Here is a 19,909-nt window from a genome sequence, read left to right on the forward strand (position 1 = left end):
TGCCTGGCCAGACAACTGGTTAATTGGCGATATGCGACAGACACACACACACACACACACACACACACACACACACGGGTGCATATACAGGCAGGCACGCATGCAGACATGAAGGCCAGCACACCTGGGCCTTCCTCTTTTTCTGAACTTAGTTCACTCAACAAGGCCTGACTCTGTCAGAGCTGGGGCTTCTGAGAGAGAATCAAGGGCTTGGTTTGGGTGGAGACACAGAATAAGGCCAGTGATATGCAGGCCCTGGAGCTGGCTTCACTAAGCACTGTAGAGTAGGTCCTGAAGTGCACTGGAGCTCCCTGGAGTGGGGCAGGGGACTGTGGCTAGGCCACTCTTCCCTGAATGTCCTTCACGGCAAGGCCTATGTGGTCTTTGTAGCTAGCCCTCCAGAACCTCCACCGGCCATAAAGCTTTGGGAAATTGGACTGGCCCCCTTCTGGCAATCCTGCAAGGGCCGGTCTGACCAGATCCTATACTTAGAAATCAGAATAATTGTGGTATTCTCCCACTAAGAAATATCTCAAGACTAGGAAGAGAACTTGCCAGAAACATACTCGCTAAGGGTATGGACTCTGGGACTCTGGTTAAGATTGCAGTCTTCTGTGTGGCCTTGGAGAGGGTCGGGGTGGGGTAGGGGCTGCCTGTCAGCAGCTGTAGAGCAGGGGCTGGAAACACAGCCCCAGGCTGCCCTCCCAGCAACCTGAGATCAGAGATCCATTTGACTATGGATCTGAGGTGGAGAGAGTTTAACATTTAAGTAGTGAGTGAGGAGTGGGACTGGAAAGACTCTGGAAAAGGATGAGACAGAACCTAGCGTGTGTGTGTGTGTGTGTGTGTGTGTGTGTGTGTGTGTCCCACCTAAGAGTCACACTCAAGTGTCCTTAGGATAGTATGAATTTGGTGGTGTTTTGAAGTTTTGTCTCAGAGGCTGCTCCGGAACCTTTTCTTCAGTTCTTAACAAGATGGCTCCTGGTATGCACTGGATAGGCTCACAGAAAAGGTAAAACCCTAGGCCTCAGGAGTTATGGGGAAGTTGAGTACTTAATGTGAAATTTTTATGGTCTTTGGGGGATTCTGCCCAAAATTTCTATCTAGATAGAGTGAGGCTATATTTGAAGGTCATCTATTAGTATTTTAACATTCTTGGGAACTTCTTAGGATTTAAAGACGCATAGGAAGAGGAAGGTAAGGCAACAGGGCTCAGAAAAGCATAGCTATTTTATAATTTAAAAAATTAGCCAGGGGCTGGAGAGATGGCTCAGCGGTTAAGAGCATTAACTGGTCTTCTGAAGGTCCTGAGTTCAAGTCCCAGCAACCACATGGTGGCTCACAACCATCCATGAAATCTGGCGCCCTCTTCTGGTGCATCTAAAGACAGCTACAGTGTACTGAGATATAATAAATCTTTAAAAAAAAAATTAGCCAGGCCAGGCAGTGGTGGTGCACACCTTTAATCCCAGCACTTCGGAGGCAAAGACAGGCGGATTTCTGAGCTCAAGGCCAGTCTGGCCTACAGAGTGAGTTCCAGGACAGCCACGGCTACACAGAGAAACCCAGTCTCAAAAAAAAAAAAAAAAAAAAAAAAAAAAAAAGTCAGGAGATGGAATAATTATGTCTGTGATAAGATTGCACATGATTCTAGCCTGGAGAGCCCCTCTCACTGAAGTTGCTTATAGGTTTTGTTTTCTGAGTTCTAACTCAAGAAGCATCTTTTTCCCCCCTCCTCCTCCTTCTCCTTTCTAGTTTAAGACAAGGTTTAACTTACTCTTTAGATCAGGGTTGGCTTAGAACTCAGAAATCTACCTGCCTTCACCACTGCCTACACCACCACTCGAATCTGAGATCCTCTTTTAATTAAAAATATTTAAACATCTTGGTGTGTGTGTGTGTGGTGTGTGTGTGTGTGTGATGTGTGTGGTGTGTGTGGTGTGATAGCCATAAGACTAGTATAAGTTGGTTCTTTCCTACTACATGGGCTCTGGGGACTAAAGTCAGCAAGTATGTTTTACAGCTGAGCCATCTCCCTGGCCCCCTTCTCCTTCTCTGTGTCTTTTTTTGAAGCCAGCCAAGCTCCTAAGCTTGCTTGCCCTAACGCGCAGGGCACGCTCATGCTTCTCTGAAGGTCCACCCCACCCCCTCGGAGCTGCTCACAGCTGATTATCACTAATGTCTCACAGTGTCTCATGGGCCAGGAAGATGGTTTTGCCAGTAAAGGTATGGGGTGCCAAGCCCAATGCCACAACCTCCATCTCCAAGGAACCCACATGATAGAAGAAAAGGATTCCTCAAACACATGTGCATCACATTCACACACACACACATACCGACTTACTTCCTACCCCTTTCCCTTGTCTCATAAGCTGCTGTGATTCCAGCTTTCCTGCCTTGCTTCTCTCAAATTCTAATAAAATGGTCCTTGAGCTTCCTTTCAAGTCTGTTTTTTTTTTAAATTACTTTTTAGTGTGTGTATTGCCTACATGTATGTGTGTGTATCATGTAAGTACCTTGTGCCCACGGAGGCCAGAAGGGGGTGTTGGATCCCCTGGAACTGGAGTTACAGATGGTTGTGGGCTGTGCTGCTGTGTGGCCGACTCCTCTGGATGGGCAATCAGTGCTCTCACCCACTGTGCCATCACTATAACCCTTCAAATATGCTCTCAAATTCTTTTGTTTACAAGACTAATAAATTCAAAAGGGGGACTCCATGTTCCCTGGTTATATGCTCAGACAAACACATCAGCAGAGTAGAGGCCAGGAGAGGAGTGACCACCCCCTGACCCCAATCTGCCAGAAGAGGGGTTGTATCCATTCAAACATTCAGCATTCACTAGAAGACAGGGACTACCCCACCTAGAAACCCTGAATTCCCAGGGTAGAGGCTACCCCAGCTCAGATGGCTCAACTCCAGGAGAGGAGTGTTCATCTGAGACCCTCTGCAGACTCTACAAGAGGAGGGAAACACAAGTTCCATGCTACTCCAAGGCTCCAGAAGCCAGGGGCCCTGTCAGGGGGATCAAGTCAAGGCTTAACCAGAATTTACACAAGAGGAAACAGAAAGCCTGAATAGTGCTCTCTCTATTCTCAACATCCTGAAGAAAAAGCCTTGAATCTGGAATTTATAGTCACATTCAGAGGTGCAATTTGCCATGCAGCCCCGGAATAAGTGGCAGAAGGATTATGAGGGTGGGGTGGCATCAAGGGGAGATTTAAAAGTTGCAGGTGGGGTGGGGGTGGGCAGTTGCCCAGGGACCCTACAGGGCAGAGGCATATCTGGGGCTAGGTGTCACTGTCCCTGTGTAAACAAAGGGTCAAGCCAAAGGACACTGGTTTGAACAGGATGACGTGCTCCACTGAACCCCATCTGAACAAAGATGGAGCTGCACAAGTCAGGCCGGCAGCCTCCCTCCCCATGGGTCAGTGGAAATCAGGACACCCTTGTGGCTTGGCTGGAGGCCCCTGTCAACCGGATTGGTAGAAACAGCGACAGAAGAGAACAGTTTGGCGTGCTTACAGCATTCTTCCTTTTAATGCAGCTAAACCTTCTATAGCCTCAGAAAAGAATCAGGTCTATTAAAAGCCGCAGCCTGTGGAGCAGCTGAAGACCCACTAGTCGCCGTCCGGGCCAGTCCCCACACCACATAGGGGACAGCAGCTCCTCACTGTGGGAGGTACTTGTCATCCCTGCTGACAACACCGCTTTCCTAGTATTTTGTGTTAAAAAATATATTTTGAGGCTGTGATGCTGGTGGGTGAAGTGAAAGGTTTCCAGTGAAAGATGGAAATGAATGGTCTTTGTTCAAGGTCATCTCCAGTTTCAGTTTCCTTAACTCCTCCTGAAGTTTCTTAGTCTTTGGGGAGAAGAGGAAGAGGTGTGAGTTAGACCAGGCAGGACAAATGAACCCCCACTTACTGCATATGGGGTGTATGCAGGGAGCACTCAGGATACCTTCTCCCCAAATACCCACAGGCCGCATCTCAGTGTAGTCTCCTCAGTGGTGTGAAGGGGTCACACAACCTGGACATCTGGTAGTTCTTGTACCATCCTTTCCACAGAGTGAGCAATCTTGTGAGCCACTTGCCATGGTGTCCCCCCAGCATGTCCCCCAAGACTCCTGTGCAGGCAGCAGTATGAATGAGGGAAAAGAGAAGCCCACTGAGGCTGGTACCCCAGATACCATACCCCTGGTACCATACTTCTGGGGTTTGCGGTTGGCTATCACCCTAAACATAATCCCAGCCAAGGTTTCTAGCTGCCCAGGAACAGAACCAGCCAGTCTGAGAGGGCCAAGGAAGAAACCCACAGGAAGAAACGCCTGGAGTCAGGTGTGTGAGTTGTGTTCCGTGTTCTCAGCCCATCTTCCAGGCAGGAAAAGGTAAACCCAAGGAAGAGGCTTGGTGGTCACAGGTGGGCAGTGTTATCAGTAGCCAAGCTCTGCTCACCTCTGCCTGCCCAGGGTCTGTCTGTTGTGGCCAGCTACCCGATCCTTAGGTGGAAACCTTAGCTCACCCCTTCTGCTGGTCTCAAGCCCAGCCCTGCGATCTTGGCCCAGCCCAGAGGGATGCCCCTACCCCCCGCAGAAGCCTCAGCCCAGCTGTGGGTGTGGCCTCTCAGCTCTTAGGTCCACCCACACCAGTCAGCAGTGGTGTTGGTTGCTTGTGGAACCTTGCTAAGGTTAGCCTTAGTTGGTTCCTTGTGGAGCCTCATTTTAGACTTCGCTGTTCCCTTTGCGCCTGTCACTCGGTGTTTCCAAACTGGACACCTCTCCTAAACCTCTGCTCCTGTACAAACCTGCCTCTCAGCCAGATGCTCTGGTCCTCTGGTCCCCAAGCAAGCAAGGTCTCCTGGCTTTCTTTTCGTTTTCTCTTCCTTTCCTTTCCTTTTCTTTTTTTTCTCCCTTGCTCTGCTTATCCCTCGCAGACAACCTCCATGGGCAGAATTTATTCCGTGCCCTCTGGAGAGGCTGGGCAGGATGTAACGCTTTTGTGAGCCCGAGTGCCCTCGGTGGCATTTCTGCTGCTCTGGCCTCATCCTCCATGATCACTCTGGCAGTGGATCGTTCAGTCCTTAGTCAGGACATCAAGCTCCTACCTAACATGCGGACGACTACTGTGCTTCTTTGTCTTCTGAGGGTCAGGTAGGCGCGCTCTAGCGCGCGCCCCGCGATGTAGGCGGGCCTGACCGTGGGCTCCTTAGCCTCCTTCCTCTACTCCTAAACCCTGGGACTGTCGACATGTGGCAGCATGTCTGCTGGGCTGCAGAGCAGCCTCAGGGTTCCACACGTGCTAGGAAAGCTGATTTTTTTATTTTTAAATGTTCCCTTCATGTACTCTGGCATCTCCTGGAAAAGCTAGCACATGTTGAACCTCCTGGACCAATCTTCTAGTTGTCGTTGCCTTAAAATCTTGTTTCAACTCTGTTGCCCACATCCCCCTTTCTTTACATTGTGTTTTCTGGGGCATTTATTTAATCTCGCCTCCAGGCACTTGCTATGTTTCTACCAATGCCTAGGAATTAATGCTATTGTCATCATTGTCGTTGTCGTCATCATTTTCTTCACTTTTTTTTTTTTTTTTGATTTTTGGATTTGGTTTTTTTGAGACAGGGTTTCTCTGTGTAGCCCTGGCTGTCCTAGAACTCACTCTGTAGACCAGGCTGGCCTTGAACTCAGAAATCTGTGTGCCTCTGCCTCCCAAGTGCTGGGATTACAGGCGTGGACCACCACTGCTCACTCGGCTTTTGCCTGTTTATATGTATGTGTACCACGTGAGTGCCTGGTGCCAGGGGAGGTCAAAGACTGCACTGGGTCCTCTGGAACAGGAGTTAAATATGGTTGTAAGCTGTTATGTGGGTGCTGGGAACTGAATTTGGATCCTCCAGAGGAGGAACAGTGCTCCAGCCCTACTGTGTGCTTCTTAAAGTTGGTATCTGTTTTTCCCCTTTGGCTTCTCTGCAGGCTTGCTGAGGCCTCTCCTGAGGGCTGAGTGCAGGCTGGTCCCCCATCCATCAGGATGAGATCCCATGATCTCCAGACCTCACAGGTGCCCCTGGGCACCCACTGGCCACTCTGTATTAGCTGGCTCCAGGGAACACCCGTGTAGTCTGTTTGTCAGGAGAATAAGGACGGCTCTTCCTGCCGAGACATGGGCGACCTATCTGGCTAGTGGAAAACAGAGGCTTTGTGACAGTGACATCTGGGTAACCATGGAGCCATGGCTCCCTTTCTAGGTCCCTAGGATCCCAGGATCCCAGGGTAGCTCCTCCACATCTACCTGCTCACCTGGGGAAGACACCCCCCCCCCACACCCGTGCTCTTTCCCACCAGGGTGACAGGTCCTTCCTAGAGCTCAGGCAGGCATCACATGGCCATTGTCACAACACCTGACTCCCCAGAAAGGACAGGCTCTGCTGGGTGGGACGGTGGAGACAGTGGTAACTGTCCAGGGAACAGACTCGCAACTCTTACCTGCTGTCCCCAGGTTTGCATATAGTTTTTTAACTTTTGTTTTAGTTCTTTGAAAATTTTGTCCATCATATTTTCCTCATATTCCCCCCTCTTTTGATTCTTCACAGATCCACACCCCACCCACCTAATTTTGTGCTAACTCCACTCACCTTAAAACTCATTAAGACCAATTTGTGCTTCCCAAATAGTCGTGGGTGTGGGGCTACACCATCACCTGGGGGCAGACCCCTAGGCCATGCTCTCTCCCACACCTATGGTTTGCCAGTAGCCTCTCTGCCAGGAGTAGGACTTGGAACCAAATCCATGCTGGGATTTGGTCTAGGTTTGCATTCTTGTGTTCTGGGGGGGGGTGGGGTGTCTATGGGACAAATCTCACAACTAGCTGGTGTTCTCTCTCTCTCTCTCTCTCTCTCTCTCTCTCTCTCTCTCTCTCTCTCTGCAGGCTCTTAATACTATGTCTCCATGGACTTTCTTCTTATAAAACTTTGCTGGCCTCAGTAAAGGGGCCATGTGTGTGCTAAGATCCAGGCTCAGTTATTATGCCAAAGGTCAGATAACAGTGACTGAAAACCAGGGGTGCATGGCTTCTTGGGGGAAGTCAGAGCCCATTGCTACAGACTCCCTCAATTGTGACTAGGCATTCACGGTTTTCACCTCAAAGCTGCCTTGTTTCCAGTGTACCAGTCTAGAAGGCTAGCCCCTGCTCCCCCCCCCCCTCTGGCTATGGAGAGCAGTGATTAATCTGGCTGCAAATGTGAAGTACTGAGTTGGAAGGCTCAACCTCATGGTGGGGCTGAGGCCAGGGTCTCCTTTTGTCTATCTGGATATAACAGACATGGAGCCGCATGAAAGCCTGGTCTTGGGCCAATGCCAGATTGACCCAGAACTAAGCAATGGTGGAGTCGTGGGCACCCAGGTTCCATTATCACAAAACCCCTGCTTCCTTCCACCAGCTTCCAGTCAGCTCAGGAAGGGCTTCTGCTCTGTGCTTCTTGCACAAGCAGGGACACTGAGGCACACGATGGATGCTGATGGTATCAATCACTGCGTAGGGATGTGGTTTAGCTTCAAGAGTCTGGGGACAGTTCAGGGGCACGGTTTGCTCTGTTTGGGAGCCCAGGGGCATGCTCATACAGATCCCTGTGGATTTGCCACCGTGTTCTCTTTCTAGGCAACAGCAATGAGCCCTTTGCAAAGAGCTCCCTTTCAGCCAGCATAGGGCTTCAGCCCACCATCTGGGTGTGAGGCCTTAAAAAATGACTCCACAAACTCACAGAGTAGACCAGTCCCAGACCTGATGCCCATCCCTGTCCTCAAAGGCTCTAAGCTATCACGGTCATCGCATGACACCTGGTACAGCTGAGGGCTCAAAATGTGGCCAGGCTCTTTTTCTGGAGCTGTACCCCGCACCCACTACAGACACGGCAGGCAAACCACACGGTTAGAGGATATCGGCTCTGCAGTGGTAAAGAGGATTCCCTTCCATTAGTGACATATTCCCAAACAGGCAACAGATACTCACGGTTTCCAGATCCTGGTTGGCCGTCTTAATGTCTTGCATTGGGTTTGTACCCAGGAAACTGCGAGCACGGATCTGCTGTGTGTGCCGCCTTATCTTGTCCTCCAGCTCTGCTAATGGTGAGGCACTGAAACACAGACACTTACTGTTTGGATGCTGGCCTTAGGCTAGAAGTGCCCATTACAATCAGAGAGAAAGTACCTTTTCCCTGAAGCCCACTAGCCATCCTGAGGCACCAGGCAGCTGTGGCACAGCTCCTTGCCTCCCCTAGAGATGCTGGGATTGAGGCAACATCTTTACCCACAAGGCCACTGTACTTAAACACCCTTAAGCTGGGCTTAGAGAGCAAGCTCAGAGGTTAAGAGCACTGTGGATCTTATATACAATCTAGGTCCAGTTCCCAGCACCCTTGTGGTGGCTAACAACCACCTGCAACTCAGTTACAAAAGAAATGACGCCCTCTTCTGGTCTTCTCAGGCACTATACACACATGGTACACAGACACACATGCAGGCAAAACACCCATACACATAAACGTAAATCCTTCAAGTCCATGTGTGGCTGTGCCTATCTATGCATGCGGAGAACAGTATTTCTTAGGTAAAACAGATTTACTAGATTTACTGAACCTTTAGACAGAGCAGAACATCTCATTAACCTGAGATTTTTAAACACACCTCTATCTCTGTTAACTGGGACTCTAAGTCTAACTTGCTATTGCTTGACTGTAAATGCAATCATTTCGAATGGCAGAAAGAGGCCAGGAACCTCTCTGGCTAGATGCAGGGAATCCTTTCCCATCCCCTTCCGGCATAATCAGCTCTCTGACACCTGTGTCAGACACTGCAATGCTTCTACAGGAGCCCAGTGGCTCGGCTCAGGTCTCTCCCCTCCCCTGTTGGTCTTTTATTGGCCCCTAAGTTCCACAAAGCTATCCTGAGCTACAAATGGGTCTGCCAGCTGGCCAACTGACATGCCACTCACTATCCTTGTTAGTAGCTTAGTGTCCCCCTGGACAGAGGTTCTGATTCCAGGGTGTCAAACCCTAAGGTACCATGAACTGGCCTTCTCTTGTGCTCTCCTGTCTTTCTTTTGGCAGAAGCTATACCCAACATACCACTATGGGAAGGTTAGGTTTAGTCTTGAGGACTGAAAGGTCGGGGATGGGGTGAGACAAGTGCTCAGGCACTGGAATAGCTGGGGCAGCACTGGGGGTGGGGCTGCAGGAGTACCCCTGTAGGCGGAGTCTTCTAAGACTTCCTGATCATCTGGCAGGGTGATAGAACTCCAAGGGCAGGGACCATATCTTTGCAGATTGCCCCCCTGGGCTGAGTGCTCTCACATAAGGCTGGACACTCAGAGGCACTGAGCTGGGGAGCCCAGAATACACGACCGTCACCAACCTTATTTCTATAGTCCTTTGTGCTGTCCCCTCTCCGCTGGGCTTCATTTTCCCAAATGGACTCACTGACATTTTCTCATAGTCTGTCGGGTCTGTGGCAAAGGGAATCTTCGATGCCATCTAAAAGAAACCGCAGCAAGGTATACTCATCAGTGGGTAAGAAGGCTGCTCTCCCACAGGCCCACTTGCCAGGCTCCTGAACATTCCCATTCACCCTACTAGGCCACCCGGGGACTACACAGAGGGGGCCTTCTTTACACGCATCTCCGCATCTCTCAAAGGCCCCAGCAACACAGGCTGGATACGGGCAGTGTCGATCAAGGAACGCTGGGTATGCTCAAGGTTGCTACTAGACTTGACCCAGGATACCCTGAGAGTCTGTCACATGACAGAAAACACACTACTGTTAACAGGACCCAAGTCACTCATCCAGGTGTGAATTAGTTTTAAAGTCACAAAGTTTCAAGCTAATGCGTAAGTGCTGACACAAACTGAGCATATCAAGTGTAAGCCTTAAACTTGGCCAGGCTGCACGCAGGATAGCGTTGCTGGCCATGGATGGAGACATCGTGGGTGGGACAGGCGATAAACCTACAGGTGTCTCAGTTGTTCCTGTCAGAGCAGCTGCATTCTGAGAGATACCAGGGCATGTCCAGATGTGCCTTTTGGCACAGAGACACACAGAGACACAGACACACACACACAGACACACACACACAGACACACAGACACACACACACTGGCCCTCAAGGCCAAGTAGTGCTAGATCTTTCAACAGTGCTCTCAGTGTTTCCAGGAAATTCCACAGCCCTTTTGCCATGTTGCCACAGTGGCCCTTGTCTCTGATTTCACTGAATTGTGGGAACAGGGCATGGGGAGACAGGCCCAGCCCAGAGCAGAGACTTATGTGCTCTCTGTAATATTAAGGGGTTACTTGGAGTCATGAAAAGTCTATTCCTCACAGCCCCCTAGGCACACCTCTTATTTCTAGCCTGATGACACTCAGGATTTATGGCCACACACATCCTATTTGGCCTTCCTTACCCACTGTGGTCTATGGAGATACTGCACTGGCCTCCCTTCCCAGCATCCTGCCTTCTGCCTATAGTGTGGGTCACCTTGTCTCCTGACTGCTGTGGCCTTATTCTAGGGCCTCTCTAGTCCCAAGTCACAGACATACCAAATCCAGGCTAGTCTCAAAATTCTCCTCTGACTATGACCCAAGAGACTTCTGTCTGTTCTCAGCCTCTCAGGCCTGCTCTGCTCAGTCTCAAGAGCCAAGCAAGGCTCAGCCCTAATCCTGGCTCCTTCAGAACCTGAGCTGTCCTGCTCCCTCTTAATATTGGAGGTGAGGGAACTTTGTGTTGTTTGGTTTTGGTCCCTGGGACAAGAGACTAAGGTACACATTTTACATATCAAAGCAGACCTGGCCTCCAGGTTTTCCCTGCTTCCCACAGTCCCTACCTGGCCTAGCCTGCCCTCAACTCTCAACTTTCCAGCCCAGAGGCTGGGCTGGCTCTCTCTCTCTCTCTCTCTCTCCCCCTTTTCTTCCCTTCCCTCCCCTCCCCTCCATTGCCCTCCTATCCTCCCATCTCCTCCCTTGTTTTTTCCTCTCCATCTCTCTAAACATGTGTCCTTTCTCTCTTTCTCTCTCCTTCCACTTTCTCCATGGTGATTTCCCTGGCTTTGGTCCTTGGGGCTAGTGAACTCACGCGAGAGCAGCTTCCTAATAAACCTGCATTAAATATCATCCAGCCTGACTAATTTTATTGACAGAGAAATAACTTATAACATCTTAGTGATTAAAGAAAGAGAAGTTGAGACTAGAGATCTTTCTATCTTCCTCCCAGGTCTTCTCTGTGGAGCCAATAGCTGTTTCTGCAGCTCCAGGCAAGCGGATATGGGCAACCGGGACCATGTGACCAGTGCTGCTCACTATGCTGCCTCCAGGGGATGAGGTGGTGAATTAATTCAGCCTCAGATTCAGGACCTCAAGTGTGTGTGTGCATCTGTCCGCAGTGCACAGGGTACATGCATGGGGAGGCAGGTTGTGAACCTTCAAGGCTGACTTTAGTAGAATGAAACTGAGTGGAAGAGGAGGAGGGGGTGAGCTTCCTGCCAGGGCTCCTGCTATGCACTATGTCCCTGCAAGGGTGGACTTTGCACTCAGCCAGACCCTGTCTCCCTATCAGATCTGCTTCTTCCTTTCCAAGCAGAAGATTTCCAGGGCTGGAATCTTATCTGCCCGCACATGCGGTTCAAACCCAACATGCCTGACACTCTGAAAGGCCTGGAACCCAGGAAGATGCAGTTAGGAGACAGGAGCCACCACACCCTCCTTTTACAGCCACCCCCACCCCGGAAATGCACAGGGCTGGGGCACAGCAGAATTCTGCATGCTTGCAGACTGTGACAGCTGTCTCACCATAGGAGATCAAAAGTCTTCCAGAGAAATTCCAACAGAAAGAAAGGCATGATGGTAAGTCCAGGTGATTTTTTTCCCCATTAAAGTTAGATATTACTTGTTTTAAAAATTAAAGTGTGTGTGTGTGGGGGGGCTCATCTACACAAATTTACTATTACAGAAAAATATAGGCAAGAAAAATTCATCCAAATACCTTATTCTTTAAGAACAACAATGAAAATGTAAGTGCTTGATTATTGGGCAACCTTTTAGACCCCAGAAGTGTCGGTGAAGAGAACTAGGGAAGGTTCTCACCAGCTTTACAAGAGAGTGTCAAATACACAATTGCTATAGAGACCTGGGAGGGGAGGCGGGGAATGGGCTCAAAGGTCACAAGCAAAGCTGTCAGCTTCAAAGCAACCTGGAGTCTTACCAGTGTCCAGTCTCAGAAGTTCTTTACCAGGCTGTGCCTGCACTGGCTACGACCTACACACTCATGGGTCACAAGAAGCACGGGAAAGGCAAGTGGGCTCAGTCTGGAGTCAAGCTGCAAAGGCATTTCCTCACACATGGTGACTACTCAGGCTTGGCAGTGCTCAAGGAGGGAGCATCAGCTCCGCCCTGCAGCCTCCAGCCATGCTCAGCACCCTAGCACCCTCTAGTGGCCTCCTGCCCAACTGCAGGAGCCCTTACAGGCTGAGAACTACCCCCTAGGCTGGCACAGGGACACACCTTCTACTGTGAGTCCCCACTGTGCGGTTGTTTCTGCAGATGACAAAATACACCACCAAACATCTTTGCTCACTGCTCCCTATTAGACTGCTGCCATCTCTAAAGAACGAACTCCACAGAGTCTCCAAGGACACTATCTTGTTTGTTTTTTGAGATAAGGCCTCCCGTGGCCTCAAACTATCCTTAGCTGATTCTCTTGTCTCTGCTTTCCAAGTGTTGAGATTATATCACAAGACAATGCCCAGTTTCTGTGGTGCTGAAACCCTCACCCAGGGCTTTGTGAGTGCTAGAAAGCCCTCATCACCTGAGAGACATCCTCTGTCTGCTTGTCCCGTTATTGAGGTGATCTTGCAGGAGGCTGCTGGGGGCTCTACTCACAGCTTGCTCACAGTGCAGAGTTCTTAGCTGGACCAGTGGAGTAGCTCATACATGATGATCTCATACCTCTAGCCATTTGGGTTTTCTCTTGAGAACTGCCTGTCACATCATCTCCCTATTTCTCTTTAAATCTTTGCTTTCTTTTTAAATTATTTTTAAAATCTTTTTTTAAAAACTTTATGTGCACTGAGTTCTTTGCCTGCATGTGTGTATGTGTACCATGTGTAAGTCTGGTGCTCAAGGGGACTAGAAGAGGCCTTTGGATCCCTTGGAAGTAGAGGTGGCTGTAAGCTACCATATGGGAACTTGGAACTGAAGCCAGGTTGCAAGAGCAGCAAGTGTTTGTAATCATTAAGTAATCTTTCCAGTCCCTCTTTGGTCAATTTCTTCTCTCTCCCTCCCTCCCTCCCCCCCTCCCTCTCTCGCTCTCCTTCCTTCTTTCATTTCTTCCCTCCCTCCCTCCCTCCTCCTCCTCCTCCTTCCTCTCTCTCTCTCTCTCTCTCCCTCCCTCCTCTCTCTCTCTCTCTCTCTCTCTCTCTCTCTCTCTCTCTCTCTCTCTCTCTCTCTCTCTCTCTTTGAGACAGTTTCCCTGTGTAGCCCTGGATGTCCTGAAACTCACTTTGTAGACCAGGCTGGACTCCTCAGTGCTGGGATTAAATCGGTGTACCACTACTGTCCCCGGCTGATAAATTTTTTTTTTAATTTTTTATACACATGAAAAAACTATGTATAAAACTGTGTGGGATATAGAAAGAATGGTGGGCACTTAAGTGAGCACCTGGCAGCATATAATGTAGTTAGAGGAATAAGGAACACACAGTCCTCTCTGACATCACACAGTGCAGAAGGCAGTACCGTGGTGGACCAGGACAGAACAGCCTTCAGGATGAGCAGTGGGAGCAAGGCTAGCTTTCAGCCTTGCTTTTCCTGAAAGCCTCAGTGGTCCTCACTATATTTAGGAAGATCCTGTTGCAGGGTCCAGGATGGCTTTAAGGAAACTACTCTTGGGAAAGGCTTCCTGGGTAAGGAGTGTGCATGACATGAGGTGACAGGTCCCGTTTGAACTGAAGGAGTCCAAATCTCTTGACCTTCCATCCCAGGAGATGGCAGACCTTTGTCTCCATTGGCTATGAGCAGGGGACCCACACCACCCAGGGACTCCACCTGCATCAGAATTTGAAATTCCTACCCTGTGCTTTCTGCTACTCTCCTATGACATTCTACAGTAGCAACCGTTTCCAAGGTTTGTTTGTTTCTTTCTTTTTCTTGTTTCTTAAGATAGCAAACCATTGTTTGAGTTGGATGAACAATGGCAGGCTGTCCTCCCCAGCCGTCAGCTGCCCAGCCCCACTGCAGACATCAGTCACAGTGGGTCCTGCCGAGACATCAGCAAAGGTCTCTGCTTCAGGCAAATTGCACTAGAAGTCCATGACAAAGGGGCATGACAGATGGTCAGCAAGGTCCCACTACAGATTTGGTAATGATGGGTCCTGATAGATATCAGTTAGGAATGAGTCAGGAGTTCCTGACCAGCCGTGGAGGAGAGGCCAGCATGACTGCAAGGGATAAACATGATATCCTGAGAGGGATCAAGGCTGGTATCTTACTTTTCTTTTGCAGTGAAGAGATACCATAACCAAGGCAACTTATACAAGGAAGTGTTTACTACCCAATACTAGACTTGCTTCCTTACGGTTTCAGTGGGTTAGACCATGGTCACTATGGTAGGGAGCTTGGCAGCAGGCAGGCAGGCATGGCACAGGGCCAGTAGCTAGGAGCTTACACACTGAGATGCCCAGGAAGCAGAGAGAGAGAGAGCTAACTGGGAATGGTGTGGCTTTTAAAACCTCAAAGCCCAGCCCTGGTGACACCTCTTCCAAAGGCCATTCTCATCTAAACTACCACAGCCGGGTACATGTGAACTGGTGACAAGCTGCTCAGAGAAAGATACAAATGGTTGCTTTGTGTTGAAAGCCTTGGGACCTTCCTCAGCTTCTGACTTAACCAGAGGCTTGCTGGACATGGGAAACCATTTTTGTTTTGTTTTTGTTTTTTGACACAGGGGTTCTCTGTGTAGCCTTGGTTGTCCTGGAACTCACTCTGTAGACCAGGCTGGCCTTGAACCCACAAAGATCCACCTTGCTCCCAAATGCAGGGGTTAAAGGTGTGCACTGCTGCCACCTGGCCAGACACAAAGAGTATTTTTTCGGGAAAAAAATGAGGAAACATTTGTAAACAAGCTAAGAAGCACACTGCCTGCCTAGACACATAGAGGATGACATGTACATCTTTGGAGGAGATCCCTGGCACCGACTGCCTTCTGTGCCCTACAGGACCAGCATCTGCAAGGGGTGTTGTACAGACCCCCTGTGAGACACAGCCTCACGGGGACCCTGGGGTCCAGGATAAGTTCCAAGGCCACTGTTCTTTAGGTGCCAAAGTGGCTGGCATGTGGGTGCAGACTTTATAGGATAACACCCATAGACACATCTCAACTTAGTGGTTTGCTCTTTCCCTCTCAAGGTTGAGAGAGTCCTTCAGTTGGAACCAGTAGTCAGTGGGTAGAGGGCAGCTTCAAAGGCCAGGGCAGCTGCAGTGCTCACAGGGTGGGACTGTGTGCAGCACCATTGACTTGGAGAAAGAGCCCGGACACTGTGTGTGAGCCCCACCCTGCTCACGCAGGGGCCCGGAGCCACCTCGCCTGCCACATACCATGCTCCTATGTGGAGGTTGGAATGTACTGAGCTCCCTCCTGTGCCTCATCAGCTGGGTCTGCTCTCTCCACTCCTGCAGAGCTCTCTTGTCTCTGGAGAAGAAGCATGGTCACATTAAAGTCACAAGCTACAAGTTCTAGCAGAGCTGGCAAAATCTGCTGTCATTTTAGCTTCACTAAGCCTTCTATCTGTCTGTCTGTCCACAGTGAGAGGCTGACAGCCTTTCCATCCCCTCCCCTCCCCCCTCTCCAGCTGGGCTTCTTCCAAACCACTTTGAGCAGAGTCTGGGGTAGGCAGAGCCCATCTGAAAGCCCCTGGATGTAGGCGGCCCTTCAGGCTGTGGGCTGATACCTTCCTGTGGCAGCCGGGTTCCCCAAGTCCCATTCCCCCAGGAGGAATGAGCTAGGCCGTGGCACTGCATCATAGGCTGCAGACCCTGCTGAGGGTCACAGCAGCTTCTCAGACACTTGATAATGCACATCTTCCATCTCACTAGACTCCCAGGGGGTCCAAGTGACCTTCTAGGGATACAGAATGTTCACAGTGTCCAAAGTGGTAGGGATGAATGGGGCCTTGTTACATCAAAGCCACCTCTGCTGTTTGCCAAGTGTACTTTCCTCTCAGAACTCCCCCTAACCATCAGCTCCAGTGGCTGGTATCCCAAATCTTGTTCCAGAACAGCCTCTTCTTGCCCTCTTCAGAGAGACACACCTGGGCACTAGCTCTTGCATTTCCTGCATTGGTCTGGGTCTCCCCATCTTTTTCCATCCTGAACTCCATCTCCTGTGTAGGTGCCTTACAACTTCCAGGGTCCCCTGGGTTCCAACCTAGGGTATAGAGCTGGGTCCTCCTCTATACCTCCTCCTCCCACATATCTTGCCACCAGTCGAGATGGTCCAAGCCCCTAGCCCCCAGTGCTCAGACGTGCTCCAAATCTTCGTTTAGTTCCTGAACAAGGGACTCCCACTTCATCAGTCACCCCTCCATCACAGGGAACAGAAGGGATTTGCACACCCCTCAGGAAGCTCCTGATTGGGAAAGTGAGGGTGCCTGCCCCCCTTCCCCCCATAGCTGCTCAGCAAGGGGGCACAATACAGAGGTAGTCACAATGGGAAGAAGTCACTGGTTCTTTGTATACAAGGCATGCTTTCAACAAAGGTGGACGACCCACCCACCGTGGAAGAGGAAACTGACCACAGGGTGTCTGCTACGCCGCCAGCCATAGGCTACTATGAATGCTGCTTGTGAGCAGTGTGTCCCCAGTTAGGTCACAGACAAACAGAGGCAGACTTCCTGGTTGTGGCCTCAGGAGGTTTATTTATAGTCAGGCTTCAGAGGGGAGGAGCGGGAGGTTTCAGGCACATGTGCCTGATGTGGCCAGGATCCCAGATCCTTACAGGGCAGGGAAGGGACAGTAAGAAAAACTAAATGGGAAAAAAGATAAAGTCAAAGGCAGCATATGGGATATGACTAGGGAGTTCACAGAAACTAAGGACATAGAGAGGCCATCCTTGCTTTAACCAGCGCGTACATATCCACCGGGATCCCCCACTGGCCAAACCCAACCATGAGGTTTGGGGCCCTGTGGTACTGTGGATGTGGTCCATACTGGCTGGCTGGAGGGTGCCCATAGCGGGACACAGCTGGGTTGTCAGTAGAGCTACAGGGCAGAGGAGAACAGTTGTTGAGAATGGTGGGGGTGACAAGCTAGGTGCAGGAACCTAAGGGCGGGGAGTGTGTCAGTGTGCCACTGACATGAGAAGCTCACAGATGATTGTCACTTCTAGCAACATGTCTTAGATATAATGGCAGGCCCTAGGGATGGGCAGAGGAGGAAAAAGGTGCTTGGTGTGTGTGTGTGTGTGTGTGTGTGTGTGGTGGGGGCAAAGAGCTCAAGGCACTCAGAAAATGCAGGCAGGCCCCAGCGAAGAGTAGGGGACAATAAACTGCTCAAAGGATGCCCCCTAACCACCGTGCTGTGCAAGTCCAACAAGGCGTCTGCATGGCTGAGAAAGAGGCTGGGCATCTCAGAGAACTGTAGGCCATGAGGAATGTGCAAGCAAGGGCTTCCAAATGAGGGGAGCTGACCCAGCCTGGCCAGGAGAACTGAGGCCATCAGTGTCCCGGTGAGGCTGGAGACAAAACCACATCAACATGGTTGACCATTGGGAGGTCTCCCAGTCCTGACGCTACCCCAGCCCGGGCGCACCTCCTCCGCTGCTCCAGCATGGTCTCCCTCGCTTGGAGCTCCTGAAAAGCCGCCTGGTGAGTGTCTTCCATCCTTTTTGTATGGACTGTATTTTGGTACGTTGAAGAGAGGTTGGGCAACATGCCTTTGAAGGACGTAGACCTCTTTCTAAAAACCACAAAATGTTAATAGCTGAATATGTAACTATGTGATGGTAAGCATGCTTGCTAGAGAAACAGTGATGAACACATGCAGATTTAAAAGAAGGTTACAGTGTAAGACCTTGTCTCAAAAAACCAAAACCAAGACCCCAGCCCCTGCCCTAATAAATAGCAGAAAAGCTTCAAGCAGGCCTGGTGGCTCCATTGCATACTGAAATAGTCACTGGTTCCCAGCTACAGCAACCCAGAGACAGCTTCAGAACTGATCTGTGTCAACTGAGGACTCTGTCCTCCAGATGTCCATCAGTATTGAGCTGAAGTCCACAGGAAAGAGCATCCTTAAGCCATTCCCAGGAGATGGCACACTGACAGCAGGGGGAACCAGAGGGGGTATGTGGTCACACACTGAATGTCCCAAACCTCTCAAGCCACATCAATCTCCCAGGGCTAAACTCTAGTGTCTATGTTGGACAAAGAGACAAACTTAAGTGCTTTTAGAAAGTGGACCACGACTGCAGAAATAAATTGGCATTATCACTAATCATAGTGAGCATAAGGGGGAAGATAGAGGTTTCTAAACAGCAGAGGAGAATGCTACTACTCACTGAGAACATTTCAGTAGCCCTAGGCCACCAAGACCACAGCACATGGTGCAGGGTGCCAGAACTTTTTGGCTGTAATATGTGTGTGTGTGTGTGTGTGTGTGTGTGTGTGTGTGTGTGCTTTTAAGATTTAGACGAATGTTCAAACCCAGGAAGTGCAGCAGTGGTTATGTGGATGAAAGGTCTACTGCCCAAGTGTGAAGACCTGAGTCTGGTCCCCAGGCATAAATGCAGAAACCAAGAGCAGGGCATGCGCTGTGGGGTGGGGGTAATGACAGATAGATCCTAGGGGCTTGTTGGCCGGATAGACTAACAGGAAGAACAATATTCAGTGAGAGAGCCTGACTTAAAGATCCAGGTGCATGTGCTATCTTTCTAAATGTCCAGATCGAGTTTTAAACTACTAGTCACTGTCAGTTCTAAGAGTCTGTCACCCACAGGAGCCCATAATTGTTCCCTGAGATACGATGACATCTCTCTGGAGGATGTGCGAGCCAGTCTGAAGACATTCTCGTTCTCTTGCCACACAGTTCCCACATATATCAGCTGCATGCACAGGCATCACACCTCACCCGTGAGCTACATGCCCTACTCTGCCCAGTGAGTTCAGTGACACTGGGCTGCTCTGCTCCTGTACCAGGGCTGGCCCAGGATACCCTAAACAATGGTTTTAGAACAGACAAGCACGTGAGGAAGTGGACACTGCTTCAGAGGATCATGACGTAACTTTACAGCTCTGTAGGTCAGGTAGTCTGCCTCAGCACAGCCTTACCTGATTGTGGGCCATGGCGGCTTCCTACGCTTTCTCTCCTTGGCATTCAGCGCCGCCTTGAGATTGGGCGGCAGCTCAACAGCCAGGAGCTTGTTCTCTTGGACCTCCACCTTCTCATTCTCTACAATCTCCTGCCTCAGCTTCCAGAAGCGCTTGATCTCCTCCTTACTTGGCCAGATCTCGGAGGAGGCACTGGATTTGCGGAGCTCACTCAGGTCTAGCCTTTCCATAGGTGGGAAGAAGTCAACCTTCTCCTTCATCATAGCTGCCTCCTGGTCCAGGACATTAAGGCAATTGTCGCTGGATGAGCCTTTATGGGGCAGAGCGAGCACTGGGTACGATAGGTCATTGCTGCCCATCTTAGCCGCTGAGACGTCTGGTGGAACAAAAAGGCATTTCAGTGTTTGTGGGGTCAGTCTTCATTATCAGCTTGTCTGGATTTACAATCACCTGGGAGACACATTTCTGGGTCTGTGAGTATCTTCACACTGAGGCAGGAAGACCAATCCTCAGTGTGGGTGGCATCATGTTATGAGCTGGGGACCCCCGACTGCTGAGCGT

General features: G+C 50.2%; 1 protein-coding gene across 1 annotated transcript in view; it reads right to left on the bottom strand.

The window, feature by feature from the left end:
• Positions 1–3,535: 3,535 nt before the first annotated feature.
• Lrrc27 (leucine rich repeat containing 27) overlaps positions 3,536–19,909 on the bottom strand; it is a 29,901-nt gene continuing 13,527 nt past the window's right edge. Inside the window, exons 6-11 of the mRNA XM_052196307.1 lie at positions 19,349–19,724; positions 17,835–17,981; positions 15,624–15,717; positions 9,399–9,517; positions 7,999–8,122; positions 3,536–3,860 (exon numbers count right to left, since the gene is read on the bottom strand). Coding sequence (XP_052052267.1) covers positions 3,714–3,860; positions 7,999–8,122; positions 9,399–9,517; positions 15,624–15,717; positions 17,835–17,981; positions 19,349–19,724 — 1,007 coding nt within the window. The 3' untranslated portion in view covers positions 3,536–3,713. The remainder of the gene's footprint in view (positions 3,861–7,998; positions 8,123–9,398; positions 9,518–15,623; positions 15,718–17,834; positions 17,982–19,348; positions 19,725–19,909) is intronic.

The sequence above is a fragment of the Apodemus sylvaticus genome, chromosome 1 (genome assembly GCF_947179515.1).
Source record: "Apodemus sylvaticus chromosome 1, mApoSyl1.1, whole genome shotgun sequence".
Taxonomy (NCBI): Eukaryota; Metazoa; Chordata; class Mammalia; order Rodentia; family Muridae; genus Apodemus; species Apodemus sylvaticus.